The 26,789-nt window shown below is 45.2% G+C and overlaps 1 protein-coding gene across 5 annotated transcripts in view; it reads left to right on the top strand.

Annotated features, from left to right (window-relative positions):
* The window catches only part of ARHGEF2 (Rho/Rac guanine nucleotide exchange factor 2), a 98,037-nt gene that overhangs the window by 61,158 nt on the left and 10,090 nt on the right, over positions 1 to 26,789 (top strand). For 4 of the 5 annotated variants that reach the window (XM_077260218.1, XM_077260228.1, XM_077260237.1 and 1 more), the window contains 7 exons: positions 13,318 to 13,480; positions 24,185 to 24,252; positions 24,333 to 24,396; positions 24,765 to 24,897; positions 24,979 to 25,091; positions 25,278 to 25,424; positions 25,659 to 25,909. In XM_077260218.1, the coding sequence (XP_077116333.1) occupies positions 13,318 to 13,480; positions 24,185 to 24,252; positions 24,333 to 24,396; positions 24,765 to 24,897; positions 24,979 to 25,091; positions 25,278 to 25,424; positions 25,659 to 25,909 (939 nt within the window). Of the gene's footprint in view, positions 1 to 13,019; positions 13,187 to 13,317; positions 13,481 to 24,184; positions 24,253 to 24,332; positions 24,397 to 24,764; positions 24,898 to 24,978; positions 25,092 to 25,277; positions 25,425 to 25,658; positions 25,910 to 26,789 lie in introns of those variants that run through there. The other variant, XM_077260245.1, reaches the window with a different exon arrangement.

The following is a 26,789-nucleotide window of genomic DNA, read 5'->3' as shown; positions in this document are numbered from 1 at the left end:
TTGTAGCCTTATCCTTCTTTTAATAAAGATGCTAAGCTGTAGGTTTTGGTAAGCGGCATGGCCCAAAGGCGATGGTGCAGCAGAGCTGGTCTTGATGGATGAGACATGGATCAACAAGGAACGGGACAACCGGGTATGCAGGATGTCAGACAAAAAAACGGAACAGTTAGCTCAGATGAAGCATTACCAGCTGGACTGATACACATTGGAGCATTAACTTATAGGAACCTCATATCGTCCTGCAGGGAAGTGAAGAATTGCAGGAATAAACAGACAAGAATAGCCAAACTGGAGACTTGCGCTACCTTGATTGCAAAGGCAAGGTGTGAACTGTTAGAAGGAACTGGTAACTTGCTTGCTGTGAGATATGTGTGTGTTTCACCGACTTAGCTTGGAAATGCTAGTGCATGGAAATCAGGAATACATGAATAGATAAGACACCTGGCTGGAGCTGAGACAACTGAAGTAGATGTAAACTGCTAACAAACTAGAGGCAACAGTGGACAATACACAAGAATTTGTCCGCTGCTTGAACCTGTCTTACAAGCTCTAGAGTGATGGCGCCAATGGCGATCAGGTGTTAACTGAGGAACCCACGTGGACTACTGCAAAGAAGGGAAGGGAGCAAGGCCCGGCGCTGGAGCCGAGACTCGTGAGTAACGGATACACAATATTAACATGCAGTGATACAAAAAATTAAACCCGAGTCATGAGTGAGATGTTTTTATAGAATGTAAGGGGAAAATGAATAGTGGATTTTCTCAGGCCACAAGTCACACTGGAGATTACAACAAAACAGCTGTGTCACTAATCACGCGTTTCACAGCCTCTGACCAGCATCCAGCCACATCGTTGTGTAATCTCGCTGCATCTGCGGAGATGAGAAGGGATGTGAGGACTTGTCTTCCAAAAATAATGCCTGTACATAATCACTCGCTGATTGCTCGCTCTCCAAGCAGGAAAGATCATTTATCCAGATTTGTATTTCTAGGCCGAACTGTTTAACCCTCCGCTGACTGTGACATATCTCCAAGCTGTGAATTGCTGGTGATTCTGATGGGGTCCGGATAATAGAAGCTTTACTAACAGTATATTCACCATGCCAGTAAAAATATCAAGGTTCCAGTTATCAAGTTTTTCCGTATTGATCAGTACAACACCCAGATCACCAGGATATAGAGCGGTGATATCACTGTATATACATCACTGGTGAGAGGTCTCTATAGTGATCAGTACTACACCCAGATCACCAGGATATAGAGCAGTGATATCACTATATATACATCACTGGTGAGAGGTCACTATAGTGATCAGTACTACACCCAGATCACCAGGATATAGAGCGGTGATATCACTGTATATACATCACTGGTGAGAGGTCATTATAGTGATCAGTACCACACGCAGATCACCAGGATATAGAGCGGTGATATCACTGTATATACATCACTGGTGAGAGGTCACTATAGTGATCAGTACTACACCCAGATCACCAGGATATAGAGCAGTGATATCACTGTATATACATCACTGGTGAGAGGTCACTATAGTGATCAGTACTACACCCAGATCACCAGGATATAGAGCGGTGATATCACTGTATATACATCACTGGTGAGAGGTCATTATAGTGATCAGTACCACACGCAGATCACCAGGATATAGAGCGGTGATATCACTGTATATGCATTACTGGTGAGAGGTCACTATAGTGATCAGTACAACACCCAGATCACCAGGACGTGAAGAACTAGTGACCTCACTATAATACCATTCGTCCGATTACCATTGAATGTAATAGGGCTCGTATATCAGGATAGTGCTTCACATAATATCAATTCTTTACTTAGTCAACATTGTGATTAAGCCATATATTATTACTTTATAGCTGTATTATAAAAAGCTTGCACCACATTATTATCTCTGTAGGGTCCCGTGAGCCTCCATTGAGTATATAAGCCATGATATATTGTGTGACAGAATAATGACAGCGTGTATAGAAGTAATACAGCGTTGTGTTATTATAAATCTGTCTCCAGTGTAGCTAGACGAGATGTGGAGGTCGCTTAACATTGGGCTCTGAGGGGCGGCCCAAACCTTCCAATTGCCCCACTAGTGGAAAGCAGAATGATAAATAATGTGTGAGCTGATGGACAACGATCTTCAGGTCAGGACGTCCTGTTCGGGAACATTATTTTGGATTCTCCATGTCCATCAATGGTCACATCCTGACTGGCTTTAACAGTAGACGTTCTGTGTAGACGTTGATACGATTGATGGTTTGAATCTATTCGGCATCTCCATGACCGCACCGTACCCACGGAAGACAGGAAGGGTATTCATATTCTGGAACATTGTTTTGGGGTCATCGCCCATATCAGCTAAACATGTCGTTTTTGTAAATTGTGTAGATAAGTAACCCATAACCTACGAGATTCTGACAATACAGACCTTTTAATGTATAATTTCCCTGGTAAGAGTACTCGGAATAAGAGATGGAAGCCATGGCAGAAGGAAGTGATGTGGATGAGACGGCAGGGGTCCAGGATGGAGGTCTGGAATGTTTCAGACGTTACGCCTGTCCGACCTTCTCAGATCAAAGGCCTTGAAGTAGATCTGTGTAACCAGTCCATTGTGATTATAAGCTAGCACAGAGCATGTAATGGGCCCTGAATTGTGCCCTGCCCTTTCCTTCCGGACTAACTTTCTTCTGTGGTCGGAGCAGTTCTCCTCCAATTACTCTATGTGCATTTACCTCTGGAGTCTGGAGGGTTTTCACATTTTTCTGTTTATTTTTATTTCTTTCGATCCAGGAAGCTGATGTTTGGGCTTCTGTATTAAGGGTACCTTTCAATAAAAGTCTAAATATTTTTTTATTGATTATTATATGTACTGGCCTTTCAAGGTGCAAATGTTACATGACCCTGTAGGAAGTCACTTGTATCCCTCTCGTACAAGCTTCACTATTCTGCTTACAGGCTCCTGCTTCTCAGCTTCTATTTGTAACCCTGGTGCCTCCCAAAGGAAGACCTTGTGCCCATCGCTGGACTGGGTGTGATGCTATACCTCTGGCTTGGATCTGGCTGGCAGGGTATTGCTGGCAGCCTCTTATCATTCTGCAGACCCTGTTTTGTAGGATTTCCTGCAGAGCTCTGGTTTCCTCCCTGTTCTGTTGTCTACGTGCCCAAAGCAGGGACCCTGGACTAAGTTTACATGCTGGAGCTGTTGTGTCTGGATAAATCCACAGTTACATATCCAGAAAATAACGAAACTAAAGATAAATCTGCAGGCAGTCAGAAACCACCTAAAGATCTCAAGATTCAAGCTCATATAGGATGAAGCTGTAACACTGCCATGTCCCTGTGATAACACTTCCTGCTGTACTGGTTAAAACTCAACTTAAAATACTAAAATGATAATGGGTCAGTAGGGGTCATTTGACCATAACGGATTAATAAGGGTCATTTGACCATAACTGGGCCAGTTGGGGTCATTTGACCATAGCATGTTCAGTAGGGGTGATTTAACCATAGCAGGGTCAGTAGGGGTCATTTGACCATAACTGGGTCAGTATTGGCCATTTGACCATAGCTGGGTCAGTAGGGGTCATTTGACCATAATTGGGCCAGTAGGGGTCATTTGACCATAATGGATTAGTAGGGGTTGTTTGGCCATAACGGGGTAATTTGACCATAGCTGGGTCAGTAGGGGCCATTTCACCATAACGGATTAGTAGGGGTGGTTTGGCCATAACGGGGTCAGTAGGGGTCATTTGACCATAGCAGGGTCAGTAGGGGTCATTTGACCATAACTGGGTCAATAGGGGCCATTTCACCATAATGAATTAGTAGGGGTCGTTTGGCCATAATGGGGTCAGTAGGGGTCATTTCGTCATAGTAGGGTCAGTAGGGGTCATTTGACCATAACAGGTTAGTGTGGGGGTCATTTGGCTATAAAGCGGTCAGTAGGAGTCTTTTGACCATAACTGGGTCAGTGAGGATCATTTGACCATAACAGGCCAGATTCTGGTCAATCCTTAATGTATTCTTTCTTTAGCCTCCTAGTGCTGGGGATAGTAGTCATGATGGATGTAAGTGTCACCCTCACCATCCATATCAATGTTCACATCCTGTCACGCTAGAGAGGACTTAATCCTGCTCCGAAATGCTTAGATCTTTCAATAACAGTTAAGAGGTAGAATTAACACACGACTGAGTACTGGCTGTGATGTGCAGACATTGAAGCCCCATGTCAACACTTTGGGTCTGTCTCTTCCCGTTGGGGATCGTAGGTGTTTTCATAGTGTCTGAGAACACGCTGGGGAATTTGGATGTCATACAGATAGTCTTCTGGATAAATCTGGCATGAGTCACTGCCATGTAATGTGACAAAGAAGCAAGGTCAACTTTACCCTAGGAATCTCTCTACTCAGCAGAATTTTCTGTTATTACTACATTCATCTCTGCTTCACAGAGACGCTTTATAGTCTGGACTGATCTTCACCATATCTGTTCCCTAGAAACTTACCCTTAGTGTGAAGGTACCTAAGTCATCACTGAGGTGTGAGGCACAGAGTTCTGGATCACTACATGCATGTGGGTCCAACCAGATTTTATGGCCACATTATCTCAACTCCTACCGAAGGGAAGGAAGAACTGGTGTGGGCCGAATAGAATGAGTGGTCTGGGCATGTCCGGGGTTCTCAGCCTGACTACTGGAGGATACATAATACTAGATTATAATGCATGAGTGGTCTGAGCAGGTCGCAGGTTCTCAGCCTGACTCCTGGAGGGTATATAAGACTATATTATAATGAATGAGTGGTCTGGGCAGGTCGCGGGTTCTCAGCCTGACTCCTGGAGGGTATATAAGACTAGATTACAATGAATGAGTGGTCTGGGCAGGTGCGGGGTTCTCAGCCTGACTCCTGGAGGGTATATAAGACTAGATTACAATGAATGAGTGGTCTGGGCAGGTGCGGGGTTCTCAGCCTGACTCCTGGAGGGTATATAAGACTATATTATAATGAATGAGTGGTCTGGGTAGGTCGCGGGTTCTCAGCCTGACTACTGGAGGATACATAATACTAGATTATAATGAATGAGTGGTCTGGGCCGGTCCGGGGTTCTCAGCCTGAATCCTGGAGGGTATATAAGAGTAGATGATAATGCCCCTACACAATAGACGATAGCCAGCCAAACTGCTGATTTTGCCAGGATGTTCCCACTATCTCTAGAGAATATGATGGGGCCGTCCGACAGATGATTTAAGGATCAGGCAGTTGAATTCAGTTGCGGATATTTTTTGTTTTCGTGGTGCGACATGCTGCTGACAGATGACTGCAGGGGATAGAACTGCGGGTTGTACAAAGTGTTGGTGTGAACCGCGCATTCATGTGTAAGGGGCAGTTGTGAGAGATGGTGGCTCGCTGAACGTTCATGCGTATTGGAGGAGTCAGAAGAGATAGCTGTCTGTTTAGCCATGTGTTCATATGTGGAGACGGGAGAGATTGCTGCCGGCCAAGTGTTCGTGTGTATGGGGATGTCAGAAGTGAAGGTTGTCGTTCAAGCATTTGTGTAAGGCTATGTTCACACGTTGCGTTTTTTCAGCACTTTTTAAATGTTTTTTAATGTAAATTTTCAGCTGCCGTTTTCAGAACAATCAAAGTCTATAGGATTTCAGGAATCTCATGTGCACACATTGTTTGTTTTTTTTGTCCTCAGTATTTTGTGCAAAACCACGTTTATTTCAGTGTATTTCACCCATTAAAAGCAATGGGTGGTGCAAAAAAAAAAAACGATGAAAAAATGTGTGAACATAGCCTATGAGTCAGTCGGTGACTGTTTTCCAAATATCTATGGCCGATATTGGCCCCAAACCCAAAACTGGCTGCTCCATTTCTGACCCAATGCTTGAACTAGGAGGGGGTGTCCTACGTCGGCCTGGAGGGGGTTGGCTAAATGCTTGTTTCTCTTCTATCATAGCATACTTGGAATGAGAAGGGGGCAAGTTATGATATTCAAATGAAAGTCAGCCAGCCCCCTTCTCAGTGCTCCACCGACACACGACTTGCTCCTCTGTGCTAAGCTCAGAGCCGGCGGCGGACCTGCCGAGTACTGGACCGAGGCTGATGTTTTTTTATCGGGGACCTTTGGAAGCATATTAGTAAATTGTGTATCATTTCAGTAGGAACACAACATGACCTGACTTTTGTGCCTACATGTTACCATGCTTTATGTTTTGTCGCGGAGTTTATTGGTTGTTTTGTTGATGGTTATTGTGAGACGTAACCCCAGAATATACGTAGAAGCCCCCTGAGCACAGGCCGTCTGTCTCTCCTGTCCTGGGGGTGCCCGGCCCGGTGTCCTATGGTTTATCTGGCTGCATATGCCAGTAAATCCCTTTGAGGTTTCAGCTCCTCCTGATCCTCGCCAGCTGTTGCCGTTGTTAGGAGAGGTGCACCGTGTCATCGCACCGCGCCATTCCCAGCTGTCGGCTACTTGACTTTCCTTACTGCGGCCACCAACCTGCCGCCATCATACAGCGGACCTCCGGGAATGTTTACTAAGGCCAGAGATGTATTAATGGTAATTAGCGGATATCGGCGAGGCGTATTTACGTTCTTTGTGAGCCTGAAAGGTGCAAGTGAAATACAAGAAGCCTAAACAGAGCTGGGGATAACCTGACCACCGAGGTGATGTAAGCCGTAATAGAAATGCTTTCCTGTAGTGTTCGTGGGTACGGCAGAAACGTCGTGGGATGGTGGTCTGTACTGGGGATGGTGGTCTGTACTGGGGATGGTGGTCTGTACTGGGGATGGTCGCTATTAGATCCGCTCCCATGGCTCAGTGAGTACATTGTCTACATCGCGCTGGAGACTTGCTGAATTAATCTGACGTTCCTCTCCGACAAGGATTTGTATCCAAATTAGAGTCAGTCCTATATTTGCATATGCAAACGCTGAGCTCGGATTTCTGATCCGGTTGCGGCTCTTTTATGTCATGTGACCTGACAGTGATGGGGCTGATCCCCTCGCTCCTTAAACGATACTAGCCGTAGATATGTAATCTAGCTAATTTAAAGATTTATGTGTGTTCTTTAGAATTCCAAAAATGGCGCCACATCTGTTCACAGGTTATGTGCAGTACTGCAGATCAGGCGTCATTAACTTCAGCCAAGCCATGGAACGGCATGCCGCTGTTTCTGGCCAAGATCATGGTGTAGTGAAAAGTTTGTGTTGCTTGCTAAAGATGAGCCCTATCGAATAACCATGGGGCTTATCAATGTGCTGATCACCCGTCAGAGATCAGACTGTCGGCCTTAAATTTTACCCATGTTACATATCAGATATGCAGAATGCATATGACTGGTGTGAACATTGCCTGACAAACCCATTTGAAGGCACTTAGACACAGTGGATTGTTTTGTTTTTTTTTATATTAACTGGAGTGTCCCTTATGAACAAAAAGAAGTCAGTATTCAGCGGAGGAGCTATAGATGGAGCAAAGCATCACAGTAACACCTTTTTTTTTACTGCGTCAGTGCTTATTAAGATCGTTTTTGTGACTGCTAATTATATTGTATACAAGCTCAATAAAAGGTAAAGTCGGGCAATGAGCGGCCATATTCCCTGGTCAGCGTAATCGGCAGGACAGAAGAGAAGAATGACTTCAGTACCTGCTGCCCTTGTCTAAGCACAGAACTAATAACCGTTCACTTCTGGCTGAAAGAGGCAAAATAATAATACACCGTGCCAAGATAATGGCGGAAAAGATCCTGGTGGTCCTATCTAGGCGGCTCAAGATCCATCTTCTTACAGAGCGTTCATCCATCTGGTCCCCCTGGCCCAAGAACGAGCAGAAGACCATTATGTAATAACAGTAATAAACATTTACATTGCTTTTTTTTTTTCTAATGACGTTAAAAGGATAAGACAAAAGAGGATTTTTCTGTGACTGCTATGGAGGCGGCCATTTTGTCAAGAGATTGCAACTTCATTGGTTTTCTCAGAACAATCAATCTCCTTGAGGTGCAGACATTATTGTGAGGATTTCGTAACTTTGGAAGCAGGAAATGAACCATGTCTGGATTCCTGTTGTGTGGCATGGCACCAGCACAGGTTATTGTATAGCGAGGTGCCTCCTTATAGACGAGGCTCCCTCTCACGGTCCCTGCGATGGAGGACGGGCAGCAGCTTATTAAAGGATAGGATTGGTGATGAAATGTACCAGTCAGCTGCCGCCTCCTGTCCCCAGAATGTAAACGGCCACCATCTCCTGTCTCCGGTATGTAAACAGCCGCCATTTCCTGTCTCCGGTATGTAAACAGCCACCATCTCCTGTCTCCGGTATGTAAACAGCCGCCATCTCCTGTCTCCGCAATGTAAACAGCAGTCATCTCCTGTCTCCGCAATGTAACAGCTGCCATCTCCTGTCTCCGGAATGTAACAGACGCCATCTCCTGTTTCTGCTATGTAACAGCCGCCATCCCCTGTCTCCGGAATGTAAACAGCAGTCATCTCCTGTCTCTGCAATGTAACAGCCGCCATATCCTGTTTCCGCAATGTAACAGCTGCCATCTCCTGTCTCGGGTATGTAAACACCCTCCATCTCCTGTCTCCGGTATGTAACAGCCGTCATCTCCTTTCTCCGCAATGTAACAGCTGCCATCTCCTGTCTCGGGTATGTAAACACCCTCCATCTCCTGTCTCCGGTATGTAACAGCCGCCATCTCCTTTCTCCGGAATGTAAACAGCCGCCATCTCCTGTTTCCACAATGTAACAGCTGCCATCTCCTGTCTCCGGTATGTAAACAGCCGCCATCTCCTTTCTTCGGAATGTAAACAGCAGTCATCTCCTGTCTCCGCAATGTAACAGCCACCATCTCCTGTTTCCGCAATGTAACAGCTGCCATCTCCTGTCTCCGATATGTAAACAGCCGCCATCTCCTTTCTCCGGAATGTAAACCGCAGTCATCTGCTGTCTCCGCAATGTAACAGCCGCCATCTCCTGTCTCCGGTATGTAAACAGCCGCCATCTCCTGTTTCTGGAATGAAAATCGCAGCCATCTCCTGTCTCCGCAATAAAAACAGCAGCCATCTCCTGTCTACCCAACGAAAACAGCAGCCATCTCCTGTCTCCGCAATGAAAACAGCAGCCATCTCCTGCCTCTGGAATGTAATAATCTGTCTGCACTGAACATAGATTTTACCCCAGAATTGAGAAGTGTTAGGCTATGTGGACACGTTGTGGATTTTCTTATGTAAAATTTGGCGCTGTTTCTGCCTCTCTTGGCAGAAAACGCAGTTGAAAATCCATGTGGTTTTGATGTGGATTTTCATGTGGATTTTTATGCGTTTTTGTAAATCCATAGAGCTAACTAAAGATATATTATTTAAAAAAAAAGAATTGTGATGTTATTTCCTTGTTCAACCTCTTCAGCCAGATACCCTCATTAATATTAAATAAAGACACAGAAACACACACCAGCCTATGTAGGAGCATTAACATAGTTAACCTACATATGCTGTAACAAAATAGCAACTGTCAGAAATCTGCTTGAAATGCAATATCTGTTTATTTTTCAGAAAATGTAAAAAAAAATTGCTTGGGCTCCCGCATAATTTTCATTACCAGCAGAGGGAAAGCTGAGGGCTGATGTTAATATACTGGGAAGGAGCCAATAGCCATAAAGGTTCCCGGGCTTTTATCAGCTCACGGCTGTTTGCTTAGCCTTTACTGGCTAGTAACTGGGTAATTTACAGGGGAACCCCAGAAATAATTTACATGGGGTACCCCTATAAAATCGAACCAGCAAAGACTAGGTAGACAGCTGCAGGCACTTAGCCTCGCTCTTCCCACTTGCCTTGTAGTGGTGGCAAGTGGGGTTCATATTTGTGGGGTTGATGTCACCTTTGTATTGTCAGGTTAGTAAGACACCTATCCATTACTATCCCCATAGTTCCATGGTAAATACAAAGCCAGAATAAAGTCCTTTATTGGAAATAATCAAGCAGATTCCTTTTATTGAATTTAAATTTACCATACTGAACGCCTAATCCCTGACTCTCTCGTCTCCTGCAACAAAAATAAAATAATAAACCAACATATAATACACCCTGTCCGACGTAATCCATTACTCCATTACCGAGTGTCCCATGGCAATCTCACTTGTAGAACAGTCACATAGGAAGGTGTGCGCTCTACCTAGCCTCCGGCAATACACTGTGGGAGGGATTACCTCCTGTCAGTGTATCACTAAGCTGCCATGAGAATTCACCGAAGTTCATCAGTTGCGGTGCTCTCACTTACGGCACTACCACTGTGTGAGAATTTTCTCACGCAGTGGTGCCGCAAATGAGAGCACTGGGGCTGATGAACTCTGGTGAACTCTCATGGCAGCATAGTGATACACTGCGGCAGGGATTACCTCCTGTCAGTGTATTGCCGGAGGCTGGGTAGAGCAGTCACTTTCCCGATGTGACTGTCCTACACGTGAGATCATTGTGGGGCATTTGGTATTAATTGGACTACGGCGGACAGGGAGAATATGTTGGTTTATTATTTTTGATTGCTTGCAGGAGACGCGGGCATCGGGGATTAGCTGTTCGGTGAGTATGTATATTGTATGTGAATGTGTATGTAATTATCTAAGTGTGTGTGTGTGTGTGTGTGTGTGTGTGTGTGTGTGTGTGTGTGTGTGTGTATGTATGTATATATATATATATATATATATATATATATATATATATATATATATATATATATATATATATATATATATATATATATATATATATATACCGGTATATATATTGTATTTTATTATTTTTTTGTTACAATTGAACACAGGCGCCGAATGATGAGGTTACTCTCCCATCATCGGCTCATGCTGTCTCTGTAGTAATCCCATCCGATAACGCCTAGGTACAATCACTATGGGCTGTTTGTCCCATGGGTACACAGACACCAACACACAGCCGCAGACACCCACAGACAGACACGCACATATTCTCCGCCCACACACACATTCTCCGCCCACACACTTTTCCTCCTTCTGTCATTATTTCCTTTCTGCAGCGTTTTTGGGAGAAACTCTGCAGCAAATCCGCGGATTTGACTGAATCAATGTAAGTCAATGGGTGTAGAACCGCTACAGATGCGCAAAAAGAATTGACATGCTGTGGAAAATAAAACGCTGTGAATCAGGTTGGAATTTTCCGCAGCATGTGCACACCAATTCTGGATTCCCATTGATTAACATCGCTTGAGCAATCCTTTGCGGATTTGGTGCAATTCCGTGCAAAAAATCTGCAACTTGTTCACATAGCCTAAGAATAAATGATCACTCCTGCAAATACAGGAGATATATCACAGTGTTTCCTATTTTCATGTGTTCTATTGATTTATTAAAGATTAAAACGCCGGTTACTTTTGAAGCCCTTGTGAATGCGGTGGAGGTCCCGCTCAATTTAAGGGAGGACTTAGTCTAGAATTCGACATGGGGCTATCCAGCTGTTACAAAACTACAATTCCCAGCGTGTCCCAACATGATTTCCAAAGCCTATATCTCCGTGTTCAAATATTTAATCGAAGGTTGATGAGTTTGTTGACAGAAATTGGGTAAGGAGAAGCAGCTGATGACGGTGGGTGTTGTAGTTCTTCAGTAATAGGAACAGGAAGTGCAAGGCTTGTGTCACCCGGAAACCCTGTTCCCTCCGCAAGATATTACCCAACAGCGAGCTGTGCTTCAGATGGAGGTCTCTGGCCTACTGCTTAGTATGTCACATGGAGCAGGGGTATCTGGCCTACTGCTTAGTATGTCACATGGAGCAGGGGTCTCTGGCCTATTGCTTAGTATATCACATGGAGCAGGGGTCTCTGGCCTACTGCTTAGGATGTCACATGGAGCAGGGGTCTCTGGCCTACTGCTTAGTATGTCACATGGAGCAGGAGTCTCTGCCCTACTGCTTAGTTTGTCACATGGAGCAGGGGTCTCTGGCCTACTGCTTAGTATATCACAGGGAGCAGGGGTCTCTGGCCTACTGCTTAGTATGTCACAAGGAGCAGGGATCTCTGGCCTACTGCTTAGTTTGTCACATGGAGCAGGGGTCTCTGGCCTACTGCTTAGTACCGTATGTCACATGGAGCAGGGGCCTCTGCCCTACTGCTTAGTTTGTCACATGGAGCAGGGGTGTCTGGCCTACTGCTTAGTATGTCACATGGAGCAGGGGTATCTGGCCTACTGCTTAGTATATCACATGGAGCAGGGGTCTCTGGCCTACTGCTTAGTTTGTCACATAAGCAGGGGTCCTTGGCCTACTCCCCTCAGGAAATGCTGGGAGTTGTAGTTTTACAAGAGCTGGGGAGGCAGAGCAGTGATTCAGAGTGTCCTGTGATGGCGGATGTAAAGGTTAAACTGTGACTAGAGGAGTTTGCTGAGTGACACAGGATAGTGATTCAACCCCCGGCCGGTGTGTCACCCTGTTGGGGCGATTCCAGGCACTATTTCTGGTAAATACATCACTTAGGTCTTCAGAGTCCTCTGACCACTATATCAGCAAATTCACCTGATTACCTGGGAAATTTCAGGAAGGGAGTCAGTGCTGGGAAAATAAATTATAGCTGCCATTTCCTCCAGACCAAGGGTGACTAGAGCTGTCAGCCAAATGAGAGTGTTCTCACTCTGCCACACTTTTCTGTATTCTCTATGAGATCCGCCGACAGACCTCTCAAAAATCAGACATGTCGGATCCTTCCCCCGACATCATCTGTAGGAAACCCCCATAAAAAGGCAGTTGGCCAAATCCATGGACATTGTTACACATTCATGGTCGGCAGTATCTGAAATGATGAGATTAGGTACAGTATGGAATATGATTAGATACACCGTCAGTGAAGTTGGTGACAGCGGCCCCTTTCCTCTGCAGAGAAATGAGTAGATGAGGGAGGGTCCTGGCTCCGTTGATGGTTGTCATGGTTATACATAGAAAACTAGTGAGCGAAGAGATATTTCAGGAATCTATCGTGTTGGTGGATAATGCAGCATTTACCCAGGGATGCAGCACCAGCACAGTCTCCGCAGCCCCTCCATACATGGCCCAGCCCGGGGGGAGTTCTCCCCTCGCAAGCTTCAGCCCATGACCTGGAAGGCCAAGAGGCAGAATGAGCGGAGCCCAATGGGGCTGGTAGGTGTTTGCTTGAGGATGACCTAGCAGAAGATGATATTGTAGAATGTGATCAATATGTTCAGGTGATGATGGCTGGTAGGATGGAGACCACCCACTGACTTTTCTGTATCTTCTCTCTTTATACATAGAATAAGGAAAAAGAGAAAATGAAGGAGCGAGAAAAAGACTCCAAGGACAAGGACACCCGCTACACTAATGGCCACCTCTTCACCACCATCACCGTGTCCGGGACCAACATCTGCTTTGTATGTAGCAAGAGCATTACCGCGAAGGAGGCGCTTATCTGTCCGAGTAAGTATGTCAACCTCTGTACCACCCATGGGGTCAGTGATGGATTTCGGCCCTTATAGATCTGACATTAGAGGTTACACTGACCAGGCTTTGGTGACTGGATCCTATTTTTCAGGGCGTAGATCCAGAGATCAATGTATTCCACCGGCATTCTAATATGTGTATGTAATGAATTGTTCCGCGTGTGGGTGTTGCAGCAAACATGAGCAATAGTAGGTGAGCAGCAAGGACACTTGCTGGTAGTAATGCTGGAAAGTCATCAAAAATTGGTGGAAAATGCGGGCAGCAATTGGTTAACTCAAACAAGACTACTCCGTGATAAAGGCAAAGAGTGAAATCAGTCTGCAAGTGTGCACAGACGTCAGTGAAGTGTGTGTGCCACCCACACGCAGCTTTATTTAGGTGTTTTTGCATACCAAAGCTGGGTGCTATGGGTGAATGTTATTTCTATAGCTAAATCTCGCCATATACAGCAGTCTGACCACATATCACCAGGCATTAAGTACCGTATATACTCGAGTATAAGCCGAGACCCCTAATTTTGCCACAAAAAACTGGGAAAACGTAATGACTTGAGTATAAGCCTAGGGTGGGAAATGCAGCAGCTACTGGTAAATTTCAAAAATAAAAATAGATACCAATAAAAGTAAACTTAATTGAGACATCAGTAGGTTAAGTGTTTTTGAATATCCGTATTGAACCAGGAGCCCCATATAATGCTCCATAAAGTTCATGATGGGCCGATGCGCCATTATAAAAAATATGCTCCATATAATGCTCAATAAAGTTTATGATGGGCCCCATAAGATGCTTCATAAAAAATATGCCCCATATAATGCTGCACAAAGGTTGATTATGGCCCCATAAGATGCTCCATAGAAACATTTGCCCCATATGCTGCTGCTCTGATTTAAAAAAAAAAAAATGACATACTCACCTCTTGTCCTGAGCAGGTGGGGACACCGCCGGCACTTGCGATATTCACCTGTCCCCGTTCCACCGCCACGTTCCGCTCCGTCTTCCAGCTCTCTGTATTGACTGTTGAGGCAGAGGGCAGCGCACACTAAACACGTCATCGCGCCCTCTGATCTGACCGTCACAGCCAGAGGACACGGAAAACAAAGCGGCACACGGCGGTGGAACGGGGACAGGTGCATATCGCAATGCTCACCCTTCCCCGTCATACTCGCCCTCCCGGCGCGGTCCCTGGCAGCTTCTCCGATGCGATGGTCTCTGACGCCGGCAGCTTGTTCCTGTGATCAGCGGTCACTAGTACCGCTCATTAAAGTAATGAATATGCGCTCCACCCCTATGGGAGTGGATTTGCGTCCATATTCATTACTTTAATGAGCGGTACCACGTGACCGCTGAACACAGGAAGAGGTGCGGGCGCCGGGAAGCAGGGACATACAGAAACACGCCGGGAGCAGGTGAGTATGATGTGACAGCTGCCTCTCCACCTCCCCCACCGACACCCTGGGACAATGACTCGAGTATAAGCCGAGAAAGGCACTTTCAGCCTAAAAAAGTGGGCTGAAAATCTCGGCTTATACTCGAGTATATACAGTAGTTTTCTGGTGCAGACTTCCATTTAATTTTAAGGGAAACTCCATTCATCACCTACATGGGTGAAGTCTGACCCGATGAGCAGGTATGCAGACAGAAGTGCAGACGGTCACTATATGGAGGACAATTTGTGGCTGCAGTTTTCTGTTGTAGGATGTTGTATCAGTAATTGGCTCTTTCATGTCGGCCGCCATCTCTACGTGGAATAGATGGAGTTTTACGTTCCATCTTCCTGCAGTCACTTGATACTGGCCACCAGCTGGCCACATAAACTCTTATATCTCCATCCAGATTGATGCAACCACAACTACAGTTCCTAGTCTAGCTACGCACGCATGCATATGCATGCTGGGGTTTGTAGTTCTCATGCTAATCTTCAGCTGCAGACAGAATCTTATCATGTATCTGTGTATTTTGGGAGCTCCCCCTAGTGGTGGCTGCAGACAGAATCGCATTATGCATCTCTGTATTCAGGGAGCTCCCCTAGTTGTAGCTGCAGACAGAATCTTATGCATCTCTGTGTACAGGGAGCTCCCCCTAGTAATGGCTGCAGACAGAATCTTATGTATCTCTGTAGACAGGGAGCTCCCCCTAGTGGTGGCTGCAGACAGAATTTTATGTATATTTTTTACAGGGGACTCCCCGTAGTAGTGGCTGTAGACAGAATCTTATGTATCTCTGTATACAGGGAGCTCCCCCTAGTGGTAGCTGCAGAGAGAATCTGTTCACATATTTCTGTATTCAGGGAGCTCCTCCTGGTGCTGGTTGCAGACAGAACCTTATTATGTATGTCTGTATACAGGGAGCTCCCCCTAGTGGTCGCTGCAGACAAAATCACATTATGCATCTCTGTATACAGGGAGCTCCCCCTAGTGGTCGCTGCAGACAAAATCTGATCATGTATCTCTGTATACAGGGAGCTCCCCCTAGTGGTGGCTGCAGACAGGATTTTATCATGTATCTCTGTATACAGGGAGCTCCCCCTAGTGGTCGCTGCAGACAAAATCTGATAATGTATCTCTGTATACAGGGAGCTCCCCTTAGTGGTGGCTGCAGACAGAACCTTATTATGTACTGTATATCTGTATACAGGGAGCTCCCCCTAGTGGTGGCTGCAGACAGAATTGCATTATGCATCTCTGTATTCAGGGAGCTCCCCCTAGTGGTCGCTGCAGACAGAATCTTATCATGTATATCTGTATACAGGGAGCTCCCCCTAGTGGTGGCTGCAGACAGAATCTTATCATGTATATCTGTATACAGGGAGCTCCCCCTAGTGGTGGCTGCAGACAGGATCTTATCATGTATCTCTGTATACAGGGAGCTCACCTTTGTGGTGTTGCAGACAGAATCTTATCATGTATCTCTGTATACAGGGAGCTCCCCCTAGTGGTGGCTGCAGACAGAACCTTAATATGTATATCTGTATACAGGGAGCTCCCCCTAGTGGTGGCTGCAGACAGGATCTTATCATGTATCTGTGTATAAAGGGAGCTCCCTCTAGTGGTGGCTGCAGACAGAATTCCATTATGCATCTCTGTATACAGGGAGCTCCCCCTAGTGGTGGTTGCAGACAGAATCTTATCATGTATCTCTGTACAAGGAGCTCCCCTTAGTGGTGGCTGCAGACAGAATTTTATCATGTAACTGTTTATGCAGGGAGCTCTCCCTAGTGGTGGCTGCAGACATAATCTTATCTATCTGTATACAGGGAGCTCCCTCTGGTGCATGCAGACAGAATCTTATGCATCTCTGTATACAGGGAACTCCCCCTAGCGGTGGCTGCAGACAGAATTTTATGTATATCTTTTTACAGGGGGCTCCCCGCAGTAGTGGCTGCAGACAGAATCTTATGTATCTCTGTATATAGGGAGCTCCCCCTAGTGGTGGCTGCAGACAGAATCTTATGTATCTCTTTATACAGGGAGCTCCTCCTAGTGGTGGTTTCTCTGCATGCAAGGAACTCTGCTTAGTGGAGCATAAAAAAACAGCCATTTCATGTCATATGGATTTTGGAATTTGTTCAACATGACCTTCAATCAAGTGTGGCTCGTGTTCACACCCTTGGTTGGAAGTGTATTTTTTCTGTCCACTTTGTCTATATGCTAAAAAGCAGACTCACCAAAACTTGTCAAATGACAAATGCACTAGTAGTGTGCAGCAGGCCCCCACTGATAAAGGCTGGAGCAGCACAGGTGCAAGCTGCTGATGAGAACAACCACCCACTCACCTAAATAATGGATGGTTGGCTGCCTAGTAGCAAAAATGCACACAGGTGAGGCTTGCATAAGACCCTGTTCACACCGATAAATGTGATGCACAGTGTCTGGACAACCTATTGATCACGCCCATAGTATTAGCAGGCGGGCCGTCCAGCACTATATATAAATGCACCACACAAAAACCAAGCTAACATAAAGGGGCCCTGCCGCACCCTTCAAAAAATGATAGAAAGTGCAATAAAAGGATGAAAAAATGAATGCATGTAATACATTAAATGAGGTATTGGTTACAATTTTGGCCAAAATGGATAAGCTCGCAACCCAACGTCAAGGGTCCTCATTAACTTGCGAGTCTTACACTAATCTCAAAACAGCTAACATAGAGAAACTCAAAAAAACACAGGATGAAAAGCAGACTCGCCAAAAACTTGACAAATGACAAATGCACCCTGCTAGTGCGTATGTCATTTGACAAGGTTTTGGTGAGTCTGCTTTTTGTGATTTTTTTTGAGTTCCTCTATGTTAGCCACTTTGTCTATGTGGACGGTGTGAGCAACTCTCTTTGAAGACCTCTCATATTTACAAGATTTGTGTTTTTTCCCCATCAATCCAGCTCCGCTGAAGAGGCAGACGTGGATACGCTGGAAATCGACTCTGTGCCAACGTGGGAATTTTTCAGAACATGCTGTTCTGTGGCACAAGTACATTTCCAAAAATGTGTCTGCATACAAAGCTCCCCTCCCCATCCTCCCGGAATATATTATTGCTGCATATGGCTGGCAGACTGGCGGCTGTAGTATGGTTCAGATCTCATCAGCCGCACTATTATAGGTGGGACATCCAGCACGGGTTTGGGACCCTAGCACACATATGTCTATGAAGAACGGTCCCAAAGACCATTTAGATCAGGGTCTATATGAAGGTTAGCTGGACAGTATCCATTAGCCGTGTCGCTGATTGGGCAGACGGATGGGCTTCCATATTTGCCTTATCTGGACTACAGGACGGCGGTGTGAGGACATCTGAATGCAGAACATTAGTCAATACTCACCCCAGGAGAATAACAGGGCGTTCAGACCCCCAGTGTATGTATCAGCGAGGGAGCATCCCTTTAAGAAATGATCAGCCGCACTGGAGATGTTGGAAATGAAGGAGTTAAGGTAGTTCCTTCCTATTACAGATTAATGCATTTGTTCTGCTACTCTCTTAATTACACAGCCCACTCTTCCCAAAGGCCCCCTTAATAGGACCTTCCCCCCTGCAGATACCAATTATCACAGGATCCCTCCCTGGTGTTTGATCTGTTCAGTCTCTGGGCCACATCCTCTGTAAAATACACATTTCATTCAGAGCTGTAATCTAAAGTCTGCAAGGTAAATACCAAGTGTGATGGGGGAGGGGATCGCCTGTCTCAGCACTGGTTCATTTATCCTGCTTAACAAGACCACATAAATGAGTGACTTCTAAATCCAGATTACACTGCCACCTATGGCTGCGGCATCTAATCCCACTGCAGCTCCACATACGGCTCCTTCATTGTTGCAACAGTTAATCCCGCCATAGATCCAAGTGCAGCAAAAAATAATCGAGGCCCACCATATACACAACACTCCATGAGCAGCATATTATTATTATTATTATTTATTATTATTATAGCCCCATTTATTCCATGGCACTTTACATGTGAGGAGGGGTATACATAGTTAAGTACAATCATCCTGAACAATACAAGTCATAACTGGTACAGGAGGAGAGAGGACCCTGCCCGCGAAGGCTCACAATCTACAAGGGATGGGTGAGAATACAGTAGGTGAGGATAGAGCTGGTCGTGCAGCGGTTTGGTCGATCGGTGGTTACTGCAGGTTGTAGGCTTGTCGGAAGAGGTGGGTCTTCAGGTTCCTTTTGAAGGTTTCGATGGTAGGCGAGAGTCTGATGTGTTGGGGTAGAGGGTTCCAGAGTAGGGGGGATGCGCAGGAGAATTCTTGTATGCGATTGTGGGAAGAGGAGGTAAGAGGAGAGTAGAGAAGGAGATCTTGTGAGTGCAGCTCTGGAATGTAATACAGGATGTAACTCAAGATCAGTACAGGATCAGTAATGTAATGTATGTACACAGTGACTGCACCAGCAGAATAGTGAGTGCAGCTCTGGAGTATAATGCAGGAGGTAATTCAGGATCAGTAATGTATGTACACAGTGACTGCACCAGCAGAATAGCGAGTGCAGCTCTGGGGTATAATACAGGATGTAACTCCGCATCAGTAATGTAATGTATGTACATAGTGACTGCACCAGCAGAATAGTGAGTGCAGATCTGGTGTATAATACAGGATGTAACTCTGGATCAGTGCAGGATCAGTAATGTATTGTATTTACACAGTGACTGCACCAGCAGAATAGTGAGTGCAGCTCTGGGGTATAATACGGGATGTAACTCGGCATCAGTAATGTAATGTATGTACACAGTGACTGCACCAGCAGAATAGTGAGTGCAGCTCTGGGGTATAATACGGGATGTAACTCGGGATCAGTACAGGATCAGTAATGTATTGTATGTACACAGTGACTGCACCAGCAGAATAGTGAGTGCAGCTCTGGGGTATAATACGGGATGTAACTCAGGATCAGTACAGGATCAGTAATGTAATGTATGTACACAGTGACTGCACCAGCAGAATAGTGAGTGCAGCTCTGGTGTATTATACAGGATGTAACTCTGGATCAGTACAGGATCAGTAATGTAATGTGTATATACACAGTGACTGCACCAGCAGAATAGTGAGTGCAGCTCTGGGGTATAATACGGGATGTAACTCAGGATCAGTACAGGATCAGTAATGTAATGTGTATATACACAGTGACTGCACCAGCAGAATAGTGAGTGCAGCTCTGGTGTATTATACAGGATGTAACTCTGGATCAGTACAGGATCAGTAATGTAATGTGTATATACACAGTGACTGCACCAGCAGAATAGTGAGTGCAGCTCTGGGGTATAATACGGGATGTAACTCAGGATCAGTACAGGATCAGTAATGTAATGTGTATATACACAGTGACTGCACCAGCAGAATAGTGAGTGCAGCTCTGGTGTATTATACAGGATGTAACTCTGGATCAGTACAGGATCAGTAATGTAATGTGTATATACACAGTGACTGCACCAGCAGAATAGTGAGTGCAGCTCTGGAGTATAATACAGGAGGTAACCCTGGACCTGTCATGTAATATATTCTCATTGTTTCCATATAATCTGTGAAATGAGGTTTATCCCTCTTCTGAGGTCCGCCTTTATGAAGGATGTAGGGATTTTCGTAGCCCCCTATATCTGGTTCCTCACCGTGCAGCTGTCCCCACCTGTGCCGCGCTCATTTCCAGCAGCTGTGCTGGCGACCATCACCATTAATAGCTTCCTTGTGTTCCTGCAGACATCTGCGTGGACGCTCAGCTGCGCTCATGTGCTCCCGGCCGTGCGCTCTGCCGTGCCAGCCCTGGGTCGTGTAGTTGTGCCACTCACCTGTCGCTCGCTGCACGTACATCTTCTCTTGTGGAAGATTACATGGAGATACGTTGCCAACTTTATTTTTTGGGATATGCAGAGACCTAGACCTTGTGTTCATCCATTTTTCTTGCATTCTTTCCATTTTCACTCCTTTCCCATTGCACATCTCTGAGACATCTGCTATTGTGAATTCTGCTGCGATTGCTGATGTCTTATTAGCAGAAAATAATTGTTTTGATGCCAACTGATCTCGGACTACATGAGCAATGATCCAGCAAGGGATAATATGGTGCCAGAGCAGAAATGCAAAGCCGAGAGCTATTATCAGGGCACAGGCGAGAAACACGGCGTCCAACCCAGACCAGGCCTTAGATTACACACACTTATGGACTTGTGGGCTGTTTTACTAAAAAAATAACCCGAAGTAAGGAAGCTCCAGCAAAAATCTAGGAGGGGGAAACTGAGGAACGCTCATCTCCCCATAAGATATTGTATTGCTTAAAAGCGTTGTTTCATAAATTGGTCCTGAGATTGGATCCAAAATGAGGCATTGGGTACAAGAGAGATATTAAGGATCTGCTACCAGTGATGAGCAGGTGTCTAGTGCCCACTGTATCTCACTAAGTGTCTCCAGATACAGAGGACGGACATCATAGAAGAGCCACATATCTAGTGTTAGTCTGCTGAGCCGTGTATCTAATCCTATCCTGTGTGATACTGTCTGCTGAGCCGTGTATCTAATCCTATCCTGTGTGATACTGTCTGCTGAGCCGTGTATCTAATCCTATCCTGTATTATACTGTCTGCTGAGCCGTGTATCTAATCCTATCCTGTGTGATACTGCCTGCTGAGCTGTGTATCTAATCCTATCCTGTGTGATACTGTCTGCTGAGCCACGTATCTAATCCTATCCTGTGATACTGTCTGCTGAGCCGTGCATCTAATCCTATCCTGTATTATACTGTCTGCTGAGCTGTGTATCTAATCCTATCCTGTGTGATTCTGTCTGCTGAGCCGTGTATCTAATCCTGTGTGATACTGGCTGCTGAGCTCTGTATCTAATCCTATCCTGGGTGATACTGTCTGCTGAGCCGTGTATTTAATCCTATCCTGTGTGATACTGTCTGCTGAGTCATGTATCTAATCCTATCGTGTGATACTGTCTGCTGAGCTGTGTATCTAATCCTATCCTGTGTGATACTGTCTTCTGAGCCATGCATCTAATCCTGTGTGATACTGACTGCTGAGCCGTGTATCTAATCCTATCCTGTGTGATACTGTCTGCTGAGCTGTGTATCTAATCCTATCCTGTGTGATACTGTCTGCTGAGCCGTGTATCTAATCCTATCCTGTGTGATACTGTCTGCTGAGCTGTGTTTCTAATCTTATGATGTGATAGTGGGCTATATATCTAATCCTATGATGTGTGATACTGAGCTGTGTATCTAATCCTGTGATCCTGATCTGTGTATCTAATCCTATCCTGTGTGATACTGTCTGCTGAGCAGTGTATCTAATCATATGATGTGATACTGGGCTGTGTATCTAATCATATGATGTGTGATCCTGAGCTGTGTATCTAATCCTGAGATGTGTATCTAATCCTATGATGTGTGATTCTGAGCTGTGTATCTAATCATATGATGTGATACTGATTTGTGTATCTAATCCTATGATGTGTGATCCTGAGCTGTGTATCTAATCATATGATGTGTGATCCTGAGCTGTGTATCTAATCCTATGATGTATGATCCTGAGCTGTGTATTTAGTCCTGTGATGTATGATTCTGAGCTGTGTATCTAATCCTATTACGTGATCCTGAGCTGTGTATCTAATCCTATGATGTATAATCCTGAGCTGTGTATCTAGTCCTATGATGTATGATCCTGAGATGTTATCTAGTCCTATGATGTATGATACTGAGCTGGGTATCTAATCCTATTATGTGATTTTGAGCTCTATATCTAGTCCTATGATGTATGATACTGAGCTGTGTATCTAATCCTATTATTTGATCCTGAGCTGTGTATTTAATCCTATGATGTGATCCTGAGCTGTGTATCTAATCCTATGATGTGATCCTGAGCTGTGTATCTAATCCTATGATGTATGATCCTGAGATGTTATCTAGTCCTATGATGTATGATACTGAGCTGGGTATCTAATCCTATTATGTGATCCTGAGCTGTGTATCTAGTCCTATGATGTGATACTGAGCGGTGTATCTAATCCCGTCATGCAGTTACAATGTGCCCCTATAAATAGTGCCGCCAGCTCCTGCTGCACACAGTGAGGACCTGCGCAGTCCGCTCCTGTAGAGAGACAGGATGTGGTCGCAGGGTGTGTATGGGAGAGAGGTGAGGGTTCACTTATGGTTTCCGGTCTCATTAATAATGAGATTTCTGCTCAATTTTTTTTTTAATTGAATAATATTATCAGACATTTGGAATGAAAATAAATTGAAGGAACAATTCATGTGGCAAGATTGTACAGGACCACCAAAATCCGTAATACCGCAGCTATAATACAATGATGGAATATGACCGCCATAAAGAGTTAAGTAATAGTTACTCTGTGCACTGATAATACCGCCATCATTGTGCACTGAAGTTTCTACATTTTAACCGAAGACGGGCTATGCTCTGAAATGGCCATTTTTTTCAGGCCTAAAATAATGGCTGCAACCTGAGAAGTATTATGTCATGATACCATATGGCTGAGCATTCCAAGCACAGTGCTCCATTGTCGTGGCCGCTATGGCATTGTTCTCCGCACTAGATACTTTTATGGAGAGCTGAGAGCTTGTGATCCGGTGACTGGGATGTAAGTATCTGTAGGTTTCAGCCTCCGCACAATGGACCTTCTGTGAGATGTTACAGGAGATGAGTTGTCTGCCCTCGTTCCTCTCATTACTGGCCCGGCAGTTTCGGCATACGTCATCTCCCTCAAGGCACCGTATGCTGGCAGAGGACCTATAACTGCTGCCAGGTCTATGGCCAACTCCATTAAAGAGTTAATTGTCCTGCCCCTTCAAGAAAACCAGGAAATTCAATTATTTGCTACTAATGGTGTATAATTACAGCCTGTTGCTGGGCCTCACTCCCCTATGAGGTCACCATCTTGTCAAATCCAGATAGCGTGCCACTTGTTCTTGGGTCATTACGTCTCAGGGTCCTCTTGTGTCTGCCCCTCGGTGACGCCATCTTAAAGTACATCCAGTGGGGTGTTATGTGCCCTTCTGTAAGCATTATAATGGCCAGAGCGATGCCGGACCACTCGAAAGCTCCTGTCCCGAGAACAACAGTCACCGTTAACCCTTGCACAATCGCTAAAACATACACCAAGGCCTTCTATGTTTATAAGCTCAAAAATACGTCAGATGTAAAATAACCAATCTTCTCCTATTCTTCCCTTAGCGTGTAACGTCACGATACACAACCGCTGTAAAGACGCCCTCCCCAGCTGCACCAAGGTGAAACAGAAGGTATGTATGGGTTCTAAACCAAAGGGGGCAGTCACCTAAGGGGTGACCATCATATAATAGTGATTGTTTTATGGTTACAGCAGCAGAAAGCAGCCTTCCTGAAGAACAGTTCTGCCCTCCAGAATGTGTCTTTGAGGAATAAATGTGAGTAGGACTACAGCCGGCTGTAAAAACCCGGTGCGACCGGTTATAGAACGTAATAAAAAGGATCAGAATTGCCCGCTGAGCTCAGGAACAGATGTCGTGGCCCAATAAAAATGAACTTCTGAAAAAATGAGGGGGTTAACATTGCAAGATCAGATGTGATTCCTCCTATAATGTCGTGGATTTATTACACCTGCGGCACACCAGAAAGATCTGCATCTATTCTGGGTTTTCTAATAAACCTGTACCGCCACCCTGCGCAAGAAAACTATACCGCAAATATAAATGAAAACGTGCACTTCACTGCCACCCTGTGGTGGGAAATGGTACTGCATGCAAAAATCTCATTGTTTTCTTTTGTCTTGCAGCTAGTACTTTAAGGGAGAGACCCAACTCTGCCATCTACCCTTCCGATAGCCTCCGACACTCTCTGCTAGGTTCACGTCGGGGGCGACCATCTTTATCTCTCTCCAAAAGCGTCTCCACCACTAATATTGCAGGGTGAGATTACGGTTCAAGTAGGCTGTTTGGCTTGTGTCTACTTTCTGGACGCCATGTTTATGGGCTTTTTGTGCTACTCAGGAATCTGAACGATGAGAGTCCCCTGGGAATACGTCGGATTTTGTCTCAGTCCACAGACTCCCTGAACATGAGGAACAGGACGCTGTCGGTGGAATCTCTGATTGATGAAGGAGGTCTGTGTCCTTGTGATGTACATCACCATCCATCACTACGATATTAGTCTTTGTTTTAGTTCCTTTGCATTTTTTACTTGGTTGACACGTTGTTGCTCATCTTCCCTGAGACTTTCTGTAACGTAGGTGTAAAGAAGAAGCTCAACAGGTGACTCAAACTTTGCACCTCTCTTTTACGTCTTTTAGGGGCGGATATTATCTGCAGTCAGCTGATGAGCGACTTTGCAATGGACGAAAAGGAGTTTGAGGCGGATTCGTGGAGCACAGCGGTGGATTGCAATTATCTACAAAAGCACAAGAAGGATGTGATGAAGCGGCAGGATGTTATTTATGGTGAGAAGTGTACTTGGCAGAATTTTGGGGGAAAGGAACAGTGCCACACACGCTCTCTATGGTTTGTTCCCCTTTTATGCAATACCAGACATCAGGGAGACAGGGGTTAACCTTCTCTATTTTTGGGCAACACCATGTTGATGCCAAATGAAAACTAAAATGTTTCTCGATTTGCAGAAATGCACACAACGCCCCACTCTGCTCTGACATCTCTCCTCCTTGTTTACTTTCTAGAGCTTATCCAAACCGAGCTCCACCATGTTCGCACATTGAAGATTATGACCTACCTGTTCCGTAAAGGAATGCTGGAAGACCTGCAGATGGATCCCGCTCTGGTCCAGAAAATGTTCCCATGCGTAGATGAACTCAGTGACATCCATATTCGCTTCCTCATCCAGCTCCTTGAGAGGCGCAAGGACTCCCTGGAACCTGGCAGTACCAAGAACTTCGTCATCAACAAGCTGGGAGATATCCTCATAAATCAGGTACTGTAGACACTTGTGGGTAGATGCTGTATTAAACATTTGCCTCAAGGAGTTAGGGGGCGCTATCCTATCTGATATACTTAAAGAATGCAGCAGGCAAATATGCACGTAGGAAATGGGGATAATGGAGAGCAAAAACTGCGATTTATTTCTTAAGATTTCCATAGAGGTTGTTAATAGGTCTTGTAGAAAAGCCAGGTAGGACGGAGTTAAATCCTAGCACTGCAGGCATTTATTAGACTCGCCTAACTAGCTAAGAACCAGGGCATGTGTTCATTAGGTGTGTCAGACTGCTGAAAGAAGCAAAGTCGAGTGTGGTGAAGATGGTGAGTGACCAGCCAAAATGTGAGCTGTAGCGGGGAGAGAAATGTGCCGGGGTCTCTCTCTGAATGGACACTGCATGTGTCAGCTAGGAAAGCTGAGCAGTCTGTGTGTTGAAAATGTAGTGTAACGTGTGAAAGCGGCAGCCTGTTCAGTGTGAACGGTGCCCGGAGTTGAACACTTCTATTTGGTGCTGGAAGCTGCTGGAGCTCAGGCTGAAGGAGATACCGAGACTGGAATTGGGCCTCTTATTTCAGTAAAGGAGTGAAAGTAATTTGTTTGGGTGAGCCTGCCCTGACATATATGTGCCTGCTGAATTAACTGGTATTTGCTCTGACACCTTTGTTTCCAGAAGAAGCTGTTTCTGGTTTTGAATTTCTTGGAGTGTTATGAAGGCAATAAAACTGCACCTGTTTGGGTCAAACTGCATTGCCTGTGTGAACGCTACCTAATGCCTACCTGAGAGCGTGAATCCCTACTATCTTCAGAAAACAATGCTGTATAATAATGGCTATTAATAATGGCTACCTACTTTCTGTTGGACATGAACCATTCTCTA

This window comes from Ranitomeya variabilis, chromosome 1 (genome assembly GCF_051348905.1).
Source record: "Ranitomeya variabilis isolate aRanVar5 chromosome 1, aRanVar5.hap1, whole genome shotgun sequence".
NCBI classification, from domain to species: Eukaryota; Metazoa; Chordata; class Amphibia; order Anura; family Dendrobatidae; genus Ranitomeya; species Ranitomeya variabilis.
This window is presented reverse-complemented; position numbering and strand designations above follow the sequence as displayed.